Consider the following 21,022-nt stretch of genomic DNA (forward strand, 5'->3'; position numbering starts at 1 on the left):
AAGGGGCACCTGGGTGGCTCAGTGGGTTAAAGCCTCTGCCTTCAGCTCAGGTCATGATCTCAGGGTCCTGAGCCCGAGTCGGGTTCTCTGCTCAGCGGGGAGCCTGCCTCTCCGAGCCTCTCCCTCTATGCTTGTGTGCATAGTCTCTCTCAAATAAACAAATGAAATCTTTAAAAAGAAAGAAAGAAAGAAAGGAAAGGAAAGATCTCTGTTCTATCTCCTTCAGAAAGGCAGAGGAGAATTCACAGGGCTTGGAGAGAGAGGTCAATATAATTTTTCTTAGGATAAGCCCTGACTTTGCAGAAAGCAGATTTTTTATACTAAATCAAAGACTAGCCTGGAGGAAGCTGAGCTCTTTTCACAGAAGTAACATTCCCCGTTGCCTCCCATTGAAATACGTCTACATTCAGAGGACCTCTCAAAAGAAACTACCATTCACTCTGGACAGATTCTCTAGTCTCTTTATAAGCCAATAGCTTGTTTTTCTCAATTTTTTTTTTTTTTTTTTTTTTTTTTGTAGGCACTGGTTATTGATCTGTACGCTTCTTAGGTCAAAGTTATCTCTAAGCCAAGAGCAATCAGACCATAAGGGGATCGCTTAAATTCACCATTACCCAACCAGTCCAAATTCACTTTTGGTTGTTTCCCCAACTTCAGCATCCTTTTGGACCCAACACACCATGAGGCTGTGTTCCAGTCATCTCCATAAGGCCCTGTAAGTGGACCAGTAGTTCAGTCTTTCTGTACAACTCCATAGATGAAATTCTTAGGTTTTCTAGGCCAAGCTTAAACCATCCTGCCTTGTGAGAAATTTCCTCTTCATTCAAAACTAATTCTCTTTTGCTACCATAAATCACAGTCCTTTTCCTTGACTCAAGCTCTTCAGGCTCACCATAGTTGAACTGAAAGATTCCATTCTACACAAGTAGCCAGGATAATAAATAGCGAACCATATTATCCTAACATTTCTTCACGTTAATCCAAGGTGCCCGGTGGAGCCCACGCTGCATACATGATTGGTTCAGAAGCAGCATATTGTTTAATTCTGTGTTATGGAAAATTTCATTTTTCAACAAAGAGAGAGAGAACAGTGTATAATGGACCCCCACAACTCTGCTTCAACAGCTGGCCTCTGCTAGCTCATCTTGCTTCATCTTCTCTCACATTTTCAACTGCATATATTTCTCTTTGTCTAAATCTTCTAAATACTACCATGGTTTAAAACTGGAAGAAGAGCAATAGGAAAAGAAAGCTCCTATTGTGTCTGAGAGATCTAGAGTCAGTGAGTAAAGTGAATCTTGGAGAACGTATAGATAAGACCAGCCGCCCTTGGGGAGAAAAATGAAGAATAAAAATTAGTAAAAAGAGAAAATTCATTCAAATACATTTAGTTTATTTCTGTTTGAGCTGCGGCTGATCAGCAAAGGCAACAGAAGTGGAGCGTTGGATTGGATTTAGTTCCATTAAATAGTTCCTTTAAATTGGATTTCGTTCCATTAAATAGTAAAAAATGATACTAAAGTGTCATAACCTGTCAATTTTCTCACCTTGAACTGTACAGCTAGTTGATTTGTAGGCTAATTCTCAGAGTTACCGTATACCCCCACCTTCCTGATCCTGAAATAACCTGATATTGTATCCAACAATGCAGTTGAGAACATAAGTATTTTCTAAGGTCTATACTACAGGGACCAGAATAACAAAATCAACAAACAAAACAAAATCTTCTGCCTCCATTATGATCCCGGAAGAGGTTCCTGTAGTCCCGGCTTTCTGGGAACAGTGGCTTGGGCTGTTCTTAGCAGCTTTTTGCTTAGAGGGCACAGAACAGAGAAAGAATACAGCTTATTCCCAGTTAGAGTCCTCATTTAAATGCTAAGTGTTGAAGTGCTTTTCGGTAGCTCAGCGTTTCTCAGCAGAGTTTGCTACAATACATAGAGAAGGAAGGAAATGAGGACAAGGAAAGACAGCCTGTCGATTGATAAAACATCCTGGAATACACATGGCATTTTAGTTTCAGAGGAAAAGACTGTCCCTTCAACATTTGTGATTTGCTCAGGAAAGAATCGGCCTGGGATTGTTTTTCAGAGACCTAGAATACACAATTGTCCCATCAGCTCTTATATGGTCTTTGCCAAGAATTATTGGGCACAGGCTGGATTTGAGATATTATGGGAATTTATTATAAATTTTAATATGATTTCTACTAAAACGGATGCATCTGTTTTTTTTTTTTTTTTTTTTAAGATTTTATTTATTTACTTGACAGAGCACAAGTAGACAGAGAGGCAGGCAGAGAGAGAGGAGGAAGCAGGCTCCCTGCCGAGCAGAGATCCCGATGCCGGGCTCGATCCCAGGACCCTGAGATCATGACCCGAGCCGAAGGCAGAGGCTTTAACCCACTGAGCCACCCAGGCGCCCCTGTTAAACTTTTTTTTTTAGCTAAGTGGTTTATAAGACTTTTCTTTTTTGTTGATTTTAGGGCACTGCATTATAATATGGAAAATTCACATTTACCAAAAAAAACAGTTTGAGAATTATTTATAGGCCTGAATTCCCTTGGAAGAAAGAGACATAGATATGGGAATAGGATGAAAACTACACATTCTTTCATTTTTTTAATACTTACCTTAGGGAAAAAACCTTCACTGGGCCCCAGTCTGCACTGAAATCATGCCTGTCTTTACTTTCAAGGCCATCCTCCCTCGGTGAGTCTACACTGACGGCTTTCATTTCATAACTGCTCATTTGCTATAACCTCGCTTCAGTTCCTTTGCTCTACTGAAAATAGATCTCTCCGCTGCTATCACCTCTGTCCCTTCTGGGCAAATTTTTAAGTAGGAGGCAACGTGTCTTTGAAATTCTGGGTATTTCTCTTCCCTTCAAGACTTCGGAGATCTGTGCCTTCTGTTTTCTAATCCCTTCCCCTAGCTAAATGGGAAAGAGCCTGATTTCAATTATTTGGACTTCTCAGTGAATAAGAACTAGCCACGCTGTTCACTCCTTAAAATTTTTTTTTGCATCTTAACTTTAATGCATTCCAATTGTACAGGGAATTGCTCCTAGCTTAAATATCCTTGGGTATTGTCAGAGGGGGTAGTGAAAAACTTCTGACCAATGGGATATTATTTCACAGCCATTCGTACAACTTGCCTTCTATGTCATTGTGTGTACGCCCAGCTCCATGAGTGCTGATGCGCCTATGTTCTGCGGGCCCAATGCTGTAGAGGATGGAGAGAATCACAAGGAAACTCGCTCAGAAAGAGCTATCTTTGGGCTCTCCCTGGCCAGAGACATCCTGTGAGTTCTAGGAGGTGAAAAGCCGGCTGTTACACATTCCTTCTAAGAGAAGTTGCTTCACTGGGGCACCTTGTAGCTACAGCTCCAGGCAGCAACTCTCCTCAGGATCCTCCCCACAGCCGTTTGCTCCTTTCCTGTTCTCTCTCTGTGCTAGATCGCCGCCACACAGAGATCCGCACCTGCGTTTGTTTACGGCCACTTCTCTGTTTCCCCTCACCCCAAGCTGTAATCAGATGGTCCCTTCCGAAGTAGGCCAGCTAGAGCTTCAGGACCCAGAGACTTTTTATGGACCTCGAAAGACGAGATTAAAGGGTAGGGAGAAGCCAAACCTATTATTCAAAATTTGTGAGGAAAGTGAAGGTGTGGGGCGGGGGGGTTGTTGCCAAACCAACAAGGTGTCAGAGTGCATTGAGATGAAAGTTTGGGGCCCTGAGAGGAAAACACTAAATTCTGGAGATTCACATTCAGAATTTTGCTTTTTAAAAATATGTGGGGGAGCGGGAGGCACCTGTGTGGCTCAATCGGTTAAGCGTCTGCCTTCAGCTCGGGTTGTGATCTCAGGGTCCTGGGATCAAGCTCTGCATCAGGCTCCTTGCTCAGCAGGAAGCCTGCTTCTCCCTCTGCCTGTAACCCCTGCTTGTGTTCTCTCTCCCAGATAAATAAATAAAATCTTTAAAAAAAAAAAAAAACCTATACATAGGTGTGGGGAAGGCAAAAAGGGGATCCTAATTTAAATCTAAGCCCCTACGTTAACCACTGGGATTCAAATGAATCAGGGCACACTTGGCCAGATAGTGCTCACCCATGAGAAGTTTGCTGCATGTCACTGAGTTCTTCCCTGGGAAAGGACTCTCATACTCAGGGGAGATGGAGTCCAGCACATGAATTTGACCCATAATAAGGGCCTAGTCATGCAAAGGAAGAAGTAAGTCTGAAGACAGGATGGTATTTGGTACAACTGGTCCTGTGTCCATCTGTGCCCCAGATCATATAGAATCAGCCATGTGTTCTCACCACAGCTGCCAAACTGCTATGTGCTACAGCCTCATGGGCTACGCTACTTTGGAAAATGCCCCCAAACAGGAAGAAATTGTTGAAACTAATAGGATAGTGGTTTAAACTGCTCATCCATAATTAGACATAACTACCAGAGAATGGGAACTTCCAATTTTCTGTGAACTTCCTAAGGTGGTAAAATAAATTACGTCAAATGGTATCAAATGAAGAGGAGCTTTGAAAGTAGGGTGTTTGGATCTATGGATCATAAATGTGAGGTAAGGAAACACAAAGGAACAAAAGAAACTTGGAGACTTTCCAAGAGCTAAAAGAGAAGCTATGGCATTTGTATTTGGGTTGTCCAATGTCCCTTCCCTCCTGTAGCAGCTCTCTGGGAAAAATTTTTGCTGGTGACCAGGCTGATTATGAAATAGGCAACTCAGGAGGCAAAATGACTCATGAGAGAAGCTGCATAATACTGAGCTGTGGGTGTTTGGTGGTTTACAGTCCTGGAGATCAAAGAATTTTCAGTTGGGGTCAGATCGTGGCTGAATATAGCCACTGAGGTGTTGCAAGGCTAGGAGATCCATAGGGCAGAGAAGAAATGGGAAAAAGATGGAAAGTGCACAGGACTCTCCTCTAGCATGACCCATAGCTTCAAAACTACAAATGCATCTGTATCTAGATGGTTGTTTAACAAGAACTGAAAAAAATATTTAGTAATTAGGAATAGTAAAGACTTGGACTCACATTGAAATGAAGGGGAAAGAACTGATAAATGTTGACAGTCATGGAGCTAGGCAGAGGGCAGAGAAAATGGGACAAGAGGGCATGATTTAGCTAACCAGCCTAGATGGGGGCAAGGGACAGCAGAGGGTATGGTGAAACATTATTGTAAGAGCTGAGAAGGAATGATGGAAAAAGAGGGAAACAGAGAGAGAGAGAAATTACTACTCTCCCAAATTCTTACTGTTGGTAAATGAACTTGGGAGAAGGATGAGATGGCATCAGAAGCTTGTAAGAAAAAGTACAAACTGAGGACTGAGTTAGAGTCATTGATGACAGTGGATTGATCACAAGAATATGGTCTAAGAATATAAAATCATAGCTATGGCATTGAAGACTTCCATGAACGGAGGTAGTCAGCAAGTTTCCTAGAGGACAGATGGCCCTTAGACAAACACTCAGAATCCTTGTGGGCACATTCCACCTACCCCCCCCCCCCAAATAGTTTATTCCTGGTATGACAAAGGTAAACATGAACAAGTCAGTTATAACTGCTAGGGGGGAAAACTACCGTACCAAGAAAAACCGCAGGGAAGGAAAGAAATCCCCATGATTTTAATGATCAGTGCAGCCAGAGACCCAGCCCCTCAAGGCAGTGACCAGAGAGAGCTATGAGAGCTACCAAAACCAGAAGGTACTCTATCCAGAAACAAAACAAGACAATGTCCATCCATTGCTACTGTTACAGTTGGAGCAGCAATTGTCTAGAAGACTGAAGCAAAAATTTAAACTTTCCAAGCCCTCAAATTATTACTTAGGCATTAGAGGCCTGTTCTCCCTCTGGACCAGTGTTTCTCGAAGTGGACTCTGAGGATCATCTTAGGAATGTGGTATACACAGATTCCTACCATCTATTCCCCCCATTACCACCACTCAACAGGAGTCTCTGGAACTGGGACCCAAGAATCTTCATGTTTAATAAACTCCCCAGAGGATTCTTATGGACTGTACCAGCTAATCCATGTGGATTAATTTTCAAATGCCTACACTGAAGTCTATTCTCCAAATCTCTTGGCATTCCAGACCATGTACGTACGTATGTATATATGTATGTAACATTTAATTTTTATATATTTATATATATTTTTATACTTTATATATTTAAATTATAAATGTATTTTTTAAAGATTTATTTACTTATTTGACAGAGCAGGAAAGAGAGCACAAGCAGGGGGAGAGGCAGGCGGAGGAGGAGGAAGAAGCAGGCTCCCCACAGAGCAGGGTGCCCGACATGGGGCTCAATCCACCTTAGCTGAAGACAGACGCTTAATCGACTGAAACACCCAGGCACCCCTATCAACTTATTTTTATATAAATGACATTTTACAGATTTATAGAAGTTTGCAAAGAACTGTACCGGAAAGTCCTATGTACCCTTTCCCCAGCCTTCCCCAGCGTTAAGATCTTATAACCATAGTATCTCTTCCATAAAGCTTACTCAGACTTCTCAGTTTTACATACAACACTAAAGTTTACACTCCATTGCCCTAGACTGGAACCCTTCAAACAAAACAAAACAAAACAAAACAAAAAGCTGAAGCAAGACTAACACCAGGAGACAGGAGGTAGAAGACTGCAGTCCTGCCTAGGTCAGGCACTATGGCCACCTGACAGTTAAAGGGAATTGGTGGAGTGTGGCTGTTGCTTACACACTTCACCGCTGGGACTCACAGGAGGGCCAGGAGCAGGTCTGGGGGGATGCTCTCACCAAAGCCACCTTCTTTGGCATCTGGGGAAAGGGGCAGGGCTAGTTTCAGGCAGAGTCTCATTGAAGAATTATCCTGCTTATCTGGCAGGAGAGCCCCATCTATCTGCTTTTAAGCCAATGGACACTGCCAGCTCCCAGCATAATAAAGAGTCTCACCTAAATCAGAAACTGCACTGGTGCTTATTCTTGAGGGAGTCGTCCTAGGGATGGAGGAGGTCCAGTGTGGGTGAATCAGTAATAGCCGGTGTGCCAAGGCCAAGGATATGGCTCCTGGGTGGACAAAGGCACTTTGAGCAGGAGGTCACTGAAAGCTGAGCCCAGGAAGGGTCTCAACAAAACACGAGAGAAAGTCTAGTTGCTACTTCTCTTCATCGCCCATTTCTTTGTGAGGATGGCACCTTTTAAAGGTGCTCCAGGCTGGGCCCACCACTTGCAGTCTGGGTATATGGGCAGGTCAGGAGTACTGGCAGGGCTGATGGCTTTAGAAATTTATCTAAATGAGTGGCTATGGAGTTTTCCCAGGATAGCATGGGATAGGGATAGCAAGATAGGGAATCAAGAAGATCCCAGCTAGGAAGCTAGTCGCTGGAACATGTTAGCAAGCCCCTCAGCTTTGGTCCAATGAAGAAGGCTGGTGGGTGATGAGGAGGCCATGTTACAGGCCAAACCTGAAGAATTATTTTACCAAAACCTTCTAAGACCATGCACACAAATGGCAGTTTTGATACCTAAGTGGAAAAGCAAAGCTCTAAAATGGATTAAAAGACATCTGTCCCTGTATTTAAAAAAAAAATCTCTGATTCCTCTAAGACAAGTTTTAGGTTCACAGAGAGCTTGACAGAAAGTACAGAGTTCCTGTAAATACTCGTCTTCCTCCCCGCAGTTTCCCCATTATTAACATCCCAAATTAGTGTGGTACATTGCTACTTTTTTTATGCATTGAACTCAGTCTAAGCAGAAACAGTCCTCCCTACGATGTGCCCAGGGAATATGGTGGTGCCCAGATAAAGCAGAGGCCAGGCCTGGCAGATATGGGTGCCTGGTGGACATACACACAGAGGGAGGCTTGGAGCAATGGAAGAATAGAAAAGCAGCAAAGACAATGTGATAGTTAACCGTGCTTGTTTATCAGTGTGTGCAAAACATCACTAAGACCTTCAAGAAGTAGTTACCAAGAACTTTTTGGGGATCAGAAGTCCTGAATTAGCAGGTGGGAATATGAGCAAGAGAAACACGGGTTGCGGAAAAGCATAGCAGCGAAGGAATACATGCTCCGGGATCACCCTGACTAGGTTCCCATCCTGGCTTCACCACTTACCCAGCTGTGGGATGCTGGCTAACCGCTGTATGCTTCAGTTTCTGGTTCTGTAAAATGGAAGACATTATAGTTTCTACCTTATTCAATGGTTGTGACAATGATACGAGCTGAAAACGTGCAAAGAAAGCACTTAAAGTGTTTTCTGTGCACAGGATAAACATTCAGTATATAGCATAGTACCTACCCCATAGGGTTGCCATGGAAATTAAAAATGATGATACAGGTGAAGCACTGGTTTAGAAGAGACACACTCCATAAATGTCAGCTATTATTGTGTGATGGAGGTTAAATTTTAAATGGCATCAGTATATATACTGGAAGACTGTCAAAAGGAGAAGAAACAATTACACCATTTTTATTTGGCAGCATAAAAACAAAACTAACTGCAGTTATTTATGTAAATCACTTACCACTTATGTCTAATTACTATGAAGCACAATAACAATTATACATAACATTAAGTGTGTCAGATTGACTTTGCTAAAACTTTTGATTATAACACCAACCTCTGTGTACATATGCTTAGTGTTAACTGTCTGATGCTCTTGTGGTATGATCATCTGCTAATGGGGATGGTCGTCTGCTCTCAATGTTAGAAAATTAGTGGGAGCACTGGCTTGCCAGTCTTCCTTGTCCATATCCTCCCTTGGATCTTTTCCAGTGATCCTATTATCCTAAAATTTTCTGTTCGTTCTGATGATCTTTCCATCCTTTTTTCAAAACCCTTTAATTCAATCCATTTTTAAGGAGCACTTACTCTGTTCAAGGTACTGGAATAGGAGTTGGAGGGGAGACAAGTCAAATATTAGGGAATAAAAGGAAATCTTAATACGAGGCAGAAGAAAGTTACTATGAATCTTCAGGAAATGCTGGTTGTGGCTTTTGAACTAGATATTAAGAGTAAGTAAAATTGTTATATGGAATTGACTACTCTGGACATTTTGTATAAAGAGAATCATACAATTTATGAAGCAGAGAAGGGTGGGGGAGTTGCCGTTTTAAATAGGATGACCAAGAAAAGATTTAGGGAGAATGACACACAGGATTTAAAGGCTGAATGCAGGTGAAGGAACAAACTATGTGGAGATCTGAGTAAAAAGCATTCTGGGCAGAAAGAACAGCCAATGTGATGGCCCAGAGGCTGAATGAAGAGTGCCTGGTGTGCTGGAGGAACAACAAGGAGACCAGTGTGGTGTTAATGGGGGCCAGACTGCACAGGATTTTATAAACCATGATAAGGTTTGGCTTTCTGCTCTGTGTGAAAGAGGAAATCAGGGCACCTGGGTGGCTCAGTGGGTTAAGCCTCTGCCTTTGGCTCAGGTCATGATCTCAGGGTCCTGGGATCGAGCCCCACATCGGGCTCTCTGCTCTGCAGGGAGCCTGCTTCCTCACCCCCACCTGCCTCTCTGCCTACTTGTGATCTCTGTCTGTCAAATAAATAAATAAAATCTTTTTTTTTAAAGAATAGATTTTTTTAAAAAGAAAATCATTGGAAAACTTTGAACAGAAAGTAGCAAAATTTTTTTAAAATTTTATTTATTTATTTATTAAATTTTTTATTTTTTATAAACATATATTTTTATCCCCAGGGGTACAGGTCTGTGAATTGCCAGATTTACACACTTCACAGCACTCACCAAAGCACATACCCTCCCCAATGTCCATAACCCCACCCCCCTTCTCCCAACCCCTCTCCCCCCAGCAACCCTCAGTTTGTTTTGTGAGATTAAGAGTCACTTATGGTTTGTCTCCCTCCCAATCCCATCTTGTTTCATTGATTCTTCTCCTACCCACTTAAGCCCCCATGTTGCATCACTACTTCCTCATATCAGGGAGATCATATGATAGCTATCTTTCTCTGCTTGACTTATTTCGCTAAGCATGATACGAAAGTAGCAAAATTTGATTTACATTTTATTTTTCTAAAGATTTATTTATTTATTTATTTATTTATTTGCTTGAGAGGGGGTGGAGGGCGGGGCAGAGAAAGAATCTTCAAGCAGACTCCCCACTGAACGTGGAGCCTGACATGGGGCTCAGTCTCATTCCACATGGGATCATGACTGGAGTCAAAACCAAGAATTGGATGTTCAACTGACTGAGGTACCTAGGTGCCCCTGATCTATATTTTCAAGGGACTGATCTTTAAATAGACCAATCATTTTGAGAATAAAATGTGGGAGAATAAGGGTGGAAACAAGGAGTTCAGTCAGGAGGCTTTAACAATAATCCAGGCAATGGAGCTCCTGGCTGGCTCAACTGATAGAGCATGTGACTCTTGATCCCAGGGGTTGTGAGTTCAAGCCCCACATTGGGTGTAGAGATTGCTTAAAAGAAAAACCTTAAAAACAAAATGATCATCCGTGTTATTGAAGGTATCAATTAGTTTATCCAGGCAGGAGACAATGATAGCTTGGAACCAGGGACAGCGGTGAAGGTGCTAAGAACTGATTAGAGTCTGGATATAATTTGAACCAGAGTTGGCAGGATTTGATGACAGAATGAATATGAATATGGGATATGAGAGAAAGAAAGGAGCCAAAGATGATTCCAAGATTTTTGTCTGACAACTAGAGGAGGAAGTGTCCTTTACTCCAGTGGGTAAGACTACAGAAGGAGCAGGTTTGGGATGATGGCAGCAAAGATCAGGAGTTAAATTTTGGATGGATTAAGTTTGAGATGCCCATTAAACACTGAAGTGGAACATGCAAGTCTGGAGTTCAAGAAAAGGTCTGAGAATTGTTAGGAGGGTAAGGCACAAACCTTCTGAATGACATTCCATCTGGGTGGTATCTTCAGCAACAGTCCATATGGGGTATGGGAAGCTTGTACTTCGTCTAGGAGCATGGTGATTATACCGTGTTCTATAGAGCTGTCTCCGCTTGGTAAACAAATTTTGGATCTTCTACTGTTTATTAGCATCTTGCCTCCAATCACATAATTGTCCCTGGGAAATATCCATAAAAACACTTAAATTCCTTCCTTTTTCGCTCTCTTTGCACTTTCTAACATCACACACTAACTATGCTATCTGTAATCCATATTGTATTTTACTCCCCAATAAAATATCTTGCCATTGTCTCATTAATTAAGAACAAGATCATCCTCCTTTGGTGTTCACAAGGACACACTACCTTTTTTTAAATTGAGATATAGTCAACACATAACATTATATTAGTTTCAAGTATACAACAGGATGATTTCATTATATGTACATACTGCAAAATGACCATTACAAGAAGTCTAGCTAACAATCCCGAGTCTTTTCTTAATATTGGATGGTCTGGATATGAGGAAGCCAGCCATGGTTCACATATGTCTGCTAATAACTCTGGGGTTGACAAACATTAATTAATGGAAATGTCCACACAAAGCCTACAGTCTTGTCCCATGGCAGGTGTTCAATTAAATGTAACTGATTAATCATTTTGGCTCAAACAGCTCATCATACAGATCTTTACATATTGTAGGATCTTTTTTTTTTTCCATATTGTAGGATCTTGAGTAAAGAATCCTCTACTATCCCCCACCATGGCTCTCTGTGATCCCAAATTAGTATCCTCTCACAACCCAGGCTCATGGCAAAGCTTTCTCTGTTCTCTACGACTTGATTTTTGTTTTGTTGCTGTTTTCTTTCCTGATACTGTCTATCCTCTGAATGGGAACTAGCCTCTATCCGGCCTGGTAATGTCCAAAAGCCTTTGCAAATTATGACTAACATAAAGATCGCCTCTATGAGCCAGAGCAAGACTCTCCAGTGTTACCCCGTTGTAGCCACATCCATCCCCAATCCCTAACCCCTGAAAATCACTAATCTATTCTCCAGCTCTATGATTACCTATTTCATGATTGTTGCATAAGTGAAATCATGAAGTATGTAGAAATCATGAAGATAGAACATGAGTGGAGTAGAGGAAGAGAGAGAATCCTAAGCAGGCTCCATGCCCAGCGGGGAGCCTGATACGGGGCTCTGTCTCACGACCTTGAGATTGTGACCGGAGCAGAAATCAAGTCAGATGCTTAACCAACAGAGCCAATCAGATGCCCCAATGTATGTATCATTTTGAGATTGGCTTTGATCACTTTGATCATCCGTGTTATTGAAGGTATCAATTAGTTTATTCCTTTTACCACCCAGTAATGCTCTGTGGCATGGATGAACCACAGTTATTTTATCCACTTATCCTGGGAAAGGTATTTGAATAGCTTCCAGTTTTGGAGTATCATCCATATACATCCATGTACAAGTTCCTGAGTAAAGACAAATCTTCATTTCTCTGGGCTAACTACCCAAGAGCAGAACTGCTAAGATGAATGGCAAGTCCATTTATTTCGGTTTTGAAAGAAATGGCCAAACTACTTTCCAGAGTCAGATTATTTATTTTTGGAATTTAATTATGACTCAGTTCCTAGAAAGACACTCTATTACTTCTTTCTTTCTTTTTTTAAGATTTTATTGAGAGAGAGAGAGTGCGTGTGTAAGCAGAGGGAATGGCAGGCAGAGGGACAGGGAGAAGCAGCCTCCCTGCTTAGCAGGGAGCCCAGTGTGGGGCTTGATCCCAGGACATTGGGATTGTGACCTGAGCTGAAGCAGACACTTAACCAAATGAGCCACCCAGGCTCCCCTATTTACTTCTTTCTGATTAGAGAACTATCCTTCTCAGAGTCCTACGGAGTCTGATGGCCTTGGATTTAATCCTGCTTTAATCACTTATTAGATGGGTGAGACTGAACAAGATATTTACCTTTTTTGTGTCTCATATTCTCTATTTAAAAAATAGGAACATTAACGGCCAATACAGTAAGAATTTAACAAGATCGGCATGTAAAATACTCACAGTAGAGTGCTGGTACACAGTACTAAGTTCAAGCTCTCTCTTCCCACTCCATGGCAAAAATAATAATCAAATATTACTTGCAACATTTTTGTTATTTGACGTTTTAAAAATCAAAAGAAAGTATGTTAGTTCTCCTCCTCCTCCTCCTCCTCCTCCTCCTCCTTCTTCTTCTTCTTCTTTTTAAGCAGCTTCCACACCCAGCATGGAGCCTAGTGCAGGGACAGGGACTGAAACCACAATGCTGCGATCAGAACCTGAGCTGAGATCAAAAGTCAGATGTTTAACTGACTGAGACATCTAGGCGCCCTGATGTTAGCTCCTTTTGTGCATATTCTATTAGATAAATTTATCTTTAATAGCTCCCTTCTGCATAATTTTTCCTAGGAAAAACCATTTTCATTTCTTCCTATCAATTATGTTTGCTGAGGTAATCCCTATAATGCTTGGCAACAGAAATGAGTTGGTATATCCCCATTATGCTCTGTGGTTTTTGTCTCTTCTAGGTCAGTGAACAATTTCCTGATGACGGGTCCAAAGGTAAGAAAGAATGGCCTTTGATTTATTTGGATTTCACTGATCTTAAGTGAAGACTATACACGTCAATTTCTTTTCATGATATCCACATTTTTTATTAGCTGTGTATATTACAGAAGCAAAGACGTGGCATAGAGAGGGTTAGGGATGCACCCAAAAGAACACAGCAAACTACTGTCAAGACCAAAGCAAGAACTCAGGAGAACTGATTCTGAATTTATGGCCAGAAGTTCCAGAACCACAAAAGTCAATGGCCTTTCCCAGTGTCAGGTTGCAGCCACACATCCTTCTCAGTGCAGTGGTAGGACACAGCTCTCCATCTTTAAAATGCTGACTTTGTACTCCATGATCTCTAAGGACAGTTCCAGCTGCCAAATGTTCTTTTCTAAGACAGTAATGGGATGAGAACAGCCAAAAATTCATGATAATTATGAAATTTGGACTCATTTTGGAGAGGCAGAATAGTATAGTGAACAAAGGCTAGCGAGGTCTAGGGGCACCTGGGTGGCTCAGTTGTTAAGTGTCTGCCTCTGGTTTAGGTCATGATCCCAGGGTCCTGGGACTGAGTCCCACATGGGGCTCCCTACTCAACAGGAAGCCTGTTTCTCCCTCTGCCCCTCCCCCTGCTTGTGTTTTCTCTCCCATGGTCTCTCTGTCAAATCAATAAAATCTTAAAAAAAAAAAAAAAAAAGGCTAGTGAGGTCTAGATCTGGTAACATTGAATTTCATTCCTACTGTTACCATGCTAGCTGTGGGACCTTGAACAAACTGCTTTACTTCACCTTTCTGGGCCTCAGGTTCCTAAGCTATAAAAATAGTACCTATTTCACAAGGTTATTTGTGATGTTAAATGGAATAGCATATTTAATTTAAATGCTTACTCTGTCATTATTTTATTTTTTAAAAAAGATTTTATTTATTTGTCAGAGAGAGAGCACAAGCAGGGGGAGCAGCAGGCAGAGGGAGAAGGAGAAGCAGGGTCCTCACTGAGCAAGGAGCTGAACTCATTCCCAGGACCCTGGGATCATGACCTGAGCCAAAGGTAGATGTTATACCGATTGAGCCACCCAGGCGTCCCTGTCATTATTTTAGAAGGAGAGGAGAGTGGGCAGGAAAAGAGCTGCATGGCCATTTCAGTGCAAATGCCTCCCAAGTTCAGCTGGGAGTCTGAATTTTGACCCTTGTGTTTCTGTAGGCCTACCTGATCTATTCCAGCAGTGTTGCAGCTGGTGCCCAGAGTGGTATTGAAGAATGCAAGTATCAGTTTGCCTGGGACCGATGGAACTGCCCCGAGAGAGCCCTGCAGCTGTCCAGCCATAGTGGCCTTCGCAGTGGTAAGGAAAGCCTCGGCCACAGCTCCCTTGACTCCCTGGCCATAGGTTAGAGCCCTGTTCTTCAGGGATGGCCTCCTGCTGCTTCTACATCAGCATCCTAGGCCTCACCTGGTCTCTATTCTCAGGTGATCCTGTCTCTGGGATCTTTTCTCTGTCCCTTTTCCATCTCCTCCTTCTTACAAAGCTTTTTTTTTTTTTTCTCTCTCTCTCTTCACAACACCCTCACTGCTCAATGCATAGACCTTGCCTCACCCCTAGTCTATAACATCCTTGGCCTCCCAGTTGGCTAAGGGCTTCCTCACACTAGCATCAGGAGGTAGGCAGGAGTATTAATTCTTCATGCCACTTAGCCCCTTCTTTCAGCAGCTCAGCAGAGAGGTACAGGATAAGTGGGGACGAACTTGGACACCAGATTCCCAAGAAGATAAAGAGTGGCCAGACCAGTCAATGAAATAGCTGCTAAGCGAGGTTTCTTCCAGGACTAGCTGGCCCATGCCTCTTAGACTTCAGTATTTCAGGAAGGAAAGGGCATGAGTTCTTTACAGCCTGGCCTTCAGATTCATCTCCTTCCCCATTTCTTCCTCTGGCTCTTTGCCACCTAAATCCTTAAGAATCCTATAGGTCAACAGTCATCTAGCCACCTAGTCATAATGTGTGACCTGAAAAGATGGGAGGGGAGAAGCATAGCGCTCAGACGGAGGCTGAAGCAGACCGTGGAAGAGAGTAAGGTACATTGTAAAGGTGGGGAAACAGGTTGGAGCTGGGGACGAGAGCACAGTGATGGCACTCAAGGGAGACAGCACGACTGGCACTCTCTGAGTTGTAACCCCCTGCTCTGACTCCCCCATTTCTGTTCCTGCCAGCTAACCGGGAGACAGCATTTGTACACGCCATCAGCTCTGCTGGGGTCATGTACACTCTGACTAGGAACTGCAGCCTCGGCGACTTTGACAACTGCGGCTGTGACGACTCCCGCAACGGGCAGCTGGGTGAGTAGAGGTACGGTGGGTGGCCAGGGCAGGCCAGTGAAGTCAAGAAAAGTTCGGTGGGTAGTTTGGTGGGTGGAGGACAGTGGTATTCTTCTAAATCTGGGGAAATCAGGGCCTCCCAGTTTAAGCCAAAACCCTAGAAGTGACAAACCAGGCTCAATGTAGCTCGGGGCCCTCCTTCTCCAAGTGGGGGGTTTCCTTAGTTTACACAACCAAGGAACACTCCCTGTGGATTCAATCCTGCTACTCTCTCAGAACAGAAGGAACATCATTCCATGTCCCCGTATTGGGGGACATGCCTACCCATTTCCTTTCTACGCTTTACCTCTGCTGTCCTCTGGAATCCTCTCTGACCTCCAATTCAACTTTCAACTTGGTTGATCCATATTATTTCTATTGTGCCCCTGCCCCCCCAAGCTGGTGCTTTCCTCTCCTTTTTCGGGCCATTGTCAATCGCTCACCAGGCACGAACACACTCTGCCCAAAGACCAGAGACTGCGTGTAGAGGGCCAAGCTGCAGGCGCCTTGCAGAGAATCCACTCCTCAAGGACTTAGGTCATGGAGCCCAGAGCAGGGAACTGGCTGAGGCTGGAAGTGGAAGCGGAAATGAGGCCTAAACAAATCTAGGATGAAACTGATCTGGAGAGGATACTTGCCCAACGCCAAACGCAGTTAGAAACAGTAGCCTAGGAGCTCATGCTTGCCTGCTCAACGACCTTTCCTCCCCTCGTACCCTTCCAGGGGGCCAAGGCTGGCTGTGGGGAGGCTGCAGTGACAACGTGGGCTTCGGAGAGGCAATATCCAAGCAGTTTGTCGATGCCCTAGAGACAGGACAGGATGCTCGGGCAGCCATGAACCTGCACAACAACGAGGCTGGCCGCAAGGTGAGTCCTACAGCCCCTGGGGTGAGGCAGCTGGCTCCACCCCCACCAGCCCTAGGTGCGGACCCCTCTTCAGTTCATTAAACAGATTGGAAAAGCGAGGGTCCAGGCCCGCCAGCTACATGGACTAGCTAGCCGCCTCGCAATCCCCCAGCGGCCAACTCCCCCGCCGCTTACTCCCTGGCCAGCTCACTCCTAGCTCTCTCCCCAGGCGGTGAAGGGCACCATGAAACGCACGTGTAAGTGCCACGGAGTGTCCGGCAGCTGCACCACGCAGACCTGCTGGCTGCAGCTGCCCGAGTTCCGCGAGGTGGGCGCGCACCTGAAGGAGAAGTACCACGCGGCTCTCAAGGTGGACCTGCTGCAGGGCGCCGGCAACAGTGCCGCCGGCCGAGGCGCCATCGCCGACACCTTCCGCTCCATCTCCACGCGGGAGCTGGTGCACTTGGAGGACTCTCCGGACTACTGCCTGGAGAACAAGACGCTGGGGCTGCTGGGGACAGAAGGCCGAGAGTGCCTGCGGCGCGGACGGGCCCTGGGCCGCTGGGAGCGCCGCAGCTGCCGCCGGCTCTGCGGGGACTGCGGGCTGGCGGTGGAGGAGCGCCGCGCCGAGACCGTGTCCAGCTGCAACTGCAAGTTCCACTGGTGCTGCGCGGTCCGCTGCGAGCAGTGCCGCCGCCGGGTCACCAAATACTTCTGCAGCCGCGCCGCACGGCCGCGGGGGGGCGCCGCGCACAAACCCGGGCGAAAACCCTGAGGGGCTCCTTGGCCCCCTCCTTTCCCCTTCTGTCCTAGGCTTCTTTTAGAGAGACCCCAGTGATAGAGGAACCTAGGGAATGCCCCGCCCCAGCATCCCCCTGCCCAGGGATCCCAGGAGGGAGAGACACCACCATCTCCAGTTTCCAACCCTTTATCCCACCCTTTCCCCCAATTCTTCTGTGCTCTCCTCCAACTCTGTCCCCATCATCCTCACCCGCCACACTTAGGTGTGAGAACTCCCAGTCCTGAGATTTTGAGCTCCTGATCTTCCCTGGACTAGGGTGAGAACAGGCGTGTCTCCTCCCCTTCCCTGCTGCCCTAAGGCCTGGCCTGGCCTGGCTGATGGAGCCTGTGGAAGAGCACAGCCCAGATTCACAGGGCCTGGCCCGTGAAAGCCATGCTTTTCCCTTTCACCCATTTTCTTGCACCCCTCCCCCTATTCTTCTGCTGCCAGGTCTCTACCACAGCCACATCTTTTCTTTCTTCAGAGCTCCTTCCGTGCTTCTGATTCCCTGCTAACCGCTGGCAGACACCCCAGCAATCTCTAATGCTTTCTCTTGTTCCCGTTCCCTGAAGAAAAACTGACAAAACTGACCCTGGAAAAAGCATGTGTTTGGGGCTTGTTTCCCAAAGGCAGGGCCTGAGGATGGAAGAAATGGGAACCCTAGCAGGGTGACTTGCTGGAAACCAAGGGTACTACTCAACCATGTGATATTGACTCCACCCGTCAGGCCATGACCTAGTGACCTTCAGACAATCACCCGAGGTGCCCCAGGCATACCCACAATGTCTGGGAACTATGTAAGGGCAGACGACCAGCTACTCCCCTGAAACTTCTCCCTGCTCCTAACCTATTCCTTCCTAGCAACCGACTTTACCTCTCCTCCTTCCTCAAAGGATCCTTGTTTCTCTGAGCCAAGACTGAATGAAATAAAGAACATTTCCCATTCAGACCCCACTCTGTACCTCTAAAAGCAGGTCATGAGGAAGGAGAAGCTGGGACCTTTCCTTTTCGCAAACCTGGATCTCAAATAGGCAGGATTCAGGGCATTGGATATTTGCCTTCAATAGGTAAACTTCCTGCGATGAAACTTTCCAGTTGGAAGCTCAGCACCTTGAACTTTAATTTATTGAAGTCCCTGTGATATGTGCCTTCTTGTCTAGGTATTGAACTTATTCTTGGGGACATTGGGGAGGGTGGGTGGAAGACAGAACTTCTAGGCCCTCTCTTCCTTCCCCGCGTTGCTAGAACACTATCCTCCCTCAAGCCTCACTTTCTCGATGGCCTCCGTAGTTAACGCTGGGCTGACTGAGGCTAGCCTGCCAACAATTAGTGAATCATTCACACAAACCTTCCCTCAGTACATTCACTCAGAAGCTAAGAGCTCACTGCTTGTGAGCTCGCTGCTTGAGAGAAAAGCAGTACAGCAGGAACTTGCTTCTGAAAGAGGGCTCTGGAAAGGGAAGAGTCAATCCCTGACAGATTCTCTGTAGCCCACAGAGCTTCCCAGCCGTCTCCCTCCTCCTAAGCTGGTCATGGGTCTGGACACGGGACAGCTCTTTAGAACTGGTCAGATGCCAGCCCACCTCATCCTACCTCCCAGAGTAGGAAAGGGCACAGAGATGTGGCTCCAAGTAGGTAATGGGCTAAGGCTTTCGAGGCCAACCCAGGAGAGTGGAAAGGCTCCTTGTCTATTCCAAACTGGGACAGTGGCCAGGTCAGACTCCAAACCCCTAGCCTCATCCCTGTACATCCTCTGGTCAACTAACACTTACTGAGGGGAGAGGCTGCCTGCCCTTCCCCATGGGGGACACACTTCCCTTCAGGATCTCCTAAGGCTTCATTTCCAGCTCTATCAGCAAAAGCCTTTTTTTGCTCCTTCCCTCAGCTTTGATCTGGGCCTCGTGAATCTCCCAACTTGTCCTTCTTCCCTAATCAAGTAGCAGCATATGCTAACCTGGCTGTCCTACTTGGCAGAATTACTTGATAGTGTACCATAAGAAAATCTGGCAAGGCCGCTAGAAAATATAAAGGAACGGGGCTGTAAGGGAAAACTGCATTCTCCAAGTCTCTCAGCATGAAAGCAGGACAATTATTGTGCTTCATATTTGATAATCCCAGACCGGTACTTGAAACCCATCATTGCTGCCGGAAAGTTCTTTCATAGGTTGTTGTTTTGTATTGCCAAATGGATATGATTGATAAGCAGATTCATCTGAGTTCTATAAAGAAAACATTATTGAGCTAACGCAGATCTGTATTGCTTTCTTTCCTCTCTTGCATTATCCACGCATTCCTCTGGTCAGTCAGCAAACCACGGGTGAACAAATACAGTGGTGAACAAACAACACAGAGACCTCCTTGCGTTCATGGAGTTTAAGTTCTCTCTTACGCTCAATCACCAGGGTTGTGCTCCCCTTTGCAAAACATGGATGAGTCCAGAACAGCTGCTTGGTAGGACACCTTGGAGGTCAACCAGTCAAACCTTTTGTTTTATAGATTAAAACCGATGCTGAAAAAGAGGTCTGTCTTGTTCAGCCAACTAGTAAGTTACTGTGGGGTACATCCTGGAACCCTCCTTTCCTTCCTCTTGCATACCCTTTAAGGCCCATGCGTCTCCACCAGAGAGAAGCAGAGGGAGATCCTGAGAAGTGACAAGGACACGGCGTGGGGGGAAGGGGGGGCGCAAAACACTCTCCTTCCTGTTGCTGGCCTGTGGGCCTACACACAGGCAGGGCTTTCTTTTCTTGAAAAGAATCCCAGCTTCAACTGGCCTTAGCAGCAGGTTAGGGCAAAGACAGAGCCAGGGTCGTGCTCAGCCCTGGTGGTGCTGGCGGTGGTGGGAGGGGAGGGCAGGCCAGGGCACCCGCCTATTGTGGGTCTGGATTGGATGCTTCCACTCATTCATTTCCTTTTAATTAACCCGCATTCCTGGAGGAGAAATATTTATGTTGGCTCCCATAGAGGCAATCCGCAGACTGGAAAAAAGGGGGAAGAAAGCCTGCCTTAGCAAAACAATATCTCTAAAGAGCTCAAGGAGAGAAAATAAGAGAACAAAATGCCATTAAAATAGCCTTCTACCCCCACTGGAGTCCATGAAAACTTCATTTCACATGCTAATCCCCCACTCCGCCCCTTCTCTTCTCACAACACCTTTCCCGAAAGTGTTTGGGAAAAGTCTCCGCAGTCAGTACACAGCTCCCTGCAGCTCAGACTTCTCCTTGTGTTAGTTCAGGGCCCCAAGTGGGGCTCTCGCTCCAGCAGCGGCTTTTTTCTCCCCCCCTTTAATTTAAACAAAGACTTCAGAGTTCATCAACCTCCCACTGAAATTCACAGCTGCTGAACAAACTAATCCCCTCTCCCTGCCTTTCTTCCCTTCAATGGGCTCTTGGCTTCAAAGACACTTTGGGAAAGGACTTTGCAGGGGCTCACACTGCTTCCTCAATAGAAGTTAGTGCAAGTATTATCTGAAGAGCAAGTGGCTTTACAAACAAATACTGCCTAACAATCCCTTCCTTCCAAACACACACATCTAGCCCACAGACATGATGGGATCTACAACAGGATTAGAGATAGTA

At 45.2% G+C, this 21,022-nt stretch overlaps 2 protein-coding genes and 1 long non-coding RNA gene across 5 annotated transcripts in view; 1 reads left to right on the plus strand and 2 right to left on the minus strand.

Annotated features, from left to right (window-relative positions):
• The window catches only part of LOC132015361 (uncharacterized), a 72,258-nt gene extending 59,194 nt beyond the window's left edge, over positions 1 to 13,064 (minus strand). For both annotated transcript variants that reach the window (XR_009403636.1, XR_009403635.1), the window contains exons 1-4: positions 12,947 to 13,064; positions 10,872 to 11,055; positions 8,293 to 8,430; positions 8,109 to 8,155 (exon numbers count right to left, since the gene is read on the minus strand). This is a non-coding gene — a long non-coding RNA (uncharacterized LOC132015361). The remainder of the gene's footprint in view (positions 1 to 8,108; positions 8,156 to 8,292; positions 8,431 to 10,871; positions 11,056 to 12,946) is intronic.
• Positions 13,065 to 13,105: 41 nt separating this feature from the next.
• The window catches only part of SEC31B (SEC31 homolog B, COPII coat complex component), a 38,159-nt gene continuing 30,242 nt past the window's right edge, over positions 13,106 to 21,022 (minus strand). Inside the window, exon 25 of one of the 2 annotated variants that reach the window (XM_059398356.1) lies at positions 13,106 to 13,173. In XM_059398356.1, the coding sequence (XP_059254339.1) occupies positions 13,156 to 13,173 (18 nt within the window). In that variant the 3' untranslated portion in view covers positions 13,106 to 13,155. Of the gene's footprint in view, positions 13,174 to 19,423; positions 20,423 to 21,022 lie in introns of those variants that run through there. The other variant, XM_059398354.1, reaches the window with a different exon arrangement.
• On the plus strand, positions 13,469 to 17,582 carry WNT8B (Wnt family member 8B). The gene is made up of 5 exons (XM_059395967.1): positions 13,469 to 13,483; positions 14,676 to 14,814; positions 15,678 to 15,803; positions 16,545 to 16,687; positions 16,896 to 17,582. Exons 1-5 carry the CDS (start codon positions 13,469 to 13,471, stop codon positions 17,439 to 17,441), a joined length of 969 nt encoding a protein of 322 aa, XP_059251950.1. The 3' UTR covers positions 17,442 to 17,582.

Source organism: Mustela nigripes, chromosome 4 (assembly GCF_022355385.1).
Source record: "Mustela nigripes isolate SB6536 chromosome 4, MUSNIG.SB6536, whole genome shotgun sequence".
In the NCBI taxonomy this organism is placed as follows: Eukaryota; Metazoa; Chordata; class Mammalia; order Carnivora; family Mustelidae; genus Mustela; species Mustela nigripes.

Excerpts from the sequence above, each read along its gene's own strand:
- WNT8B (XM_059395967.1), top strand. Across the intron at positions 14,815-15,677 it reads CCATAGTGGCCTTCGCAGTG|CTAACCGGGAGACAGCATTT; the intron begins GTAAGGAAAGCC and ends TGTTCCTGCCAG. Across the intron at positions 16,688-16,895 it reads ACAACGAGGCTGGCCGCAAG|GCGGTGAAGGGCACCATGAA; the intron begins GTGAGTCCTACA and ends CTCTCTCCCCAG.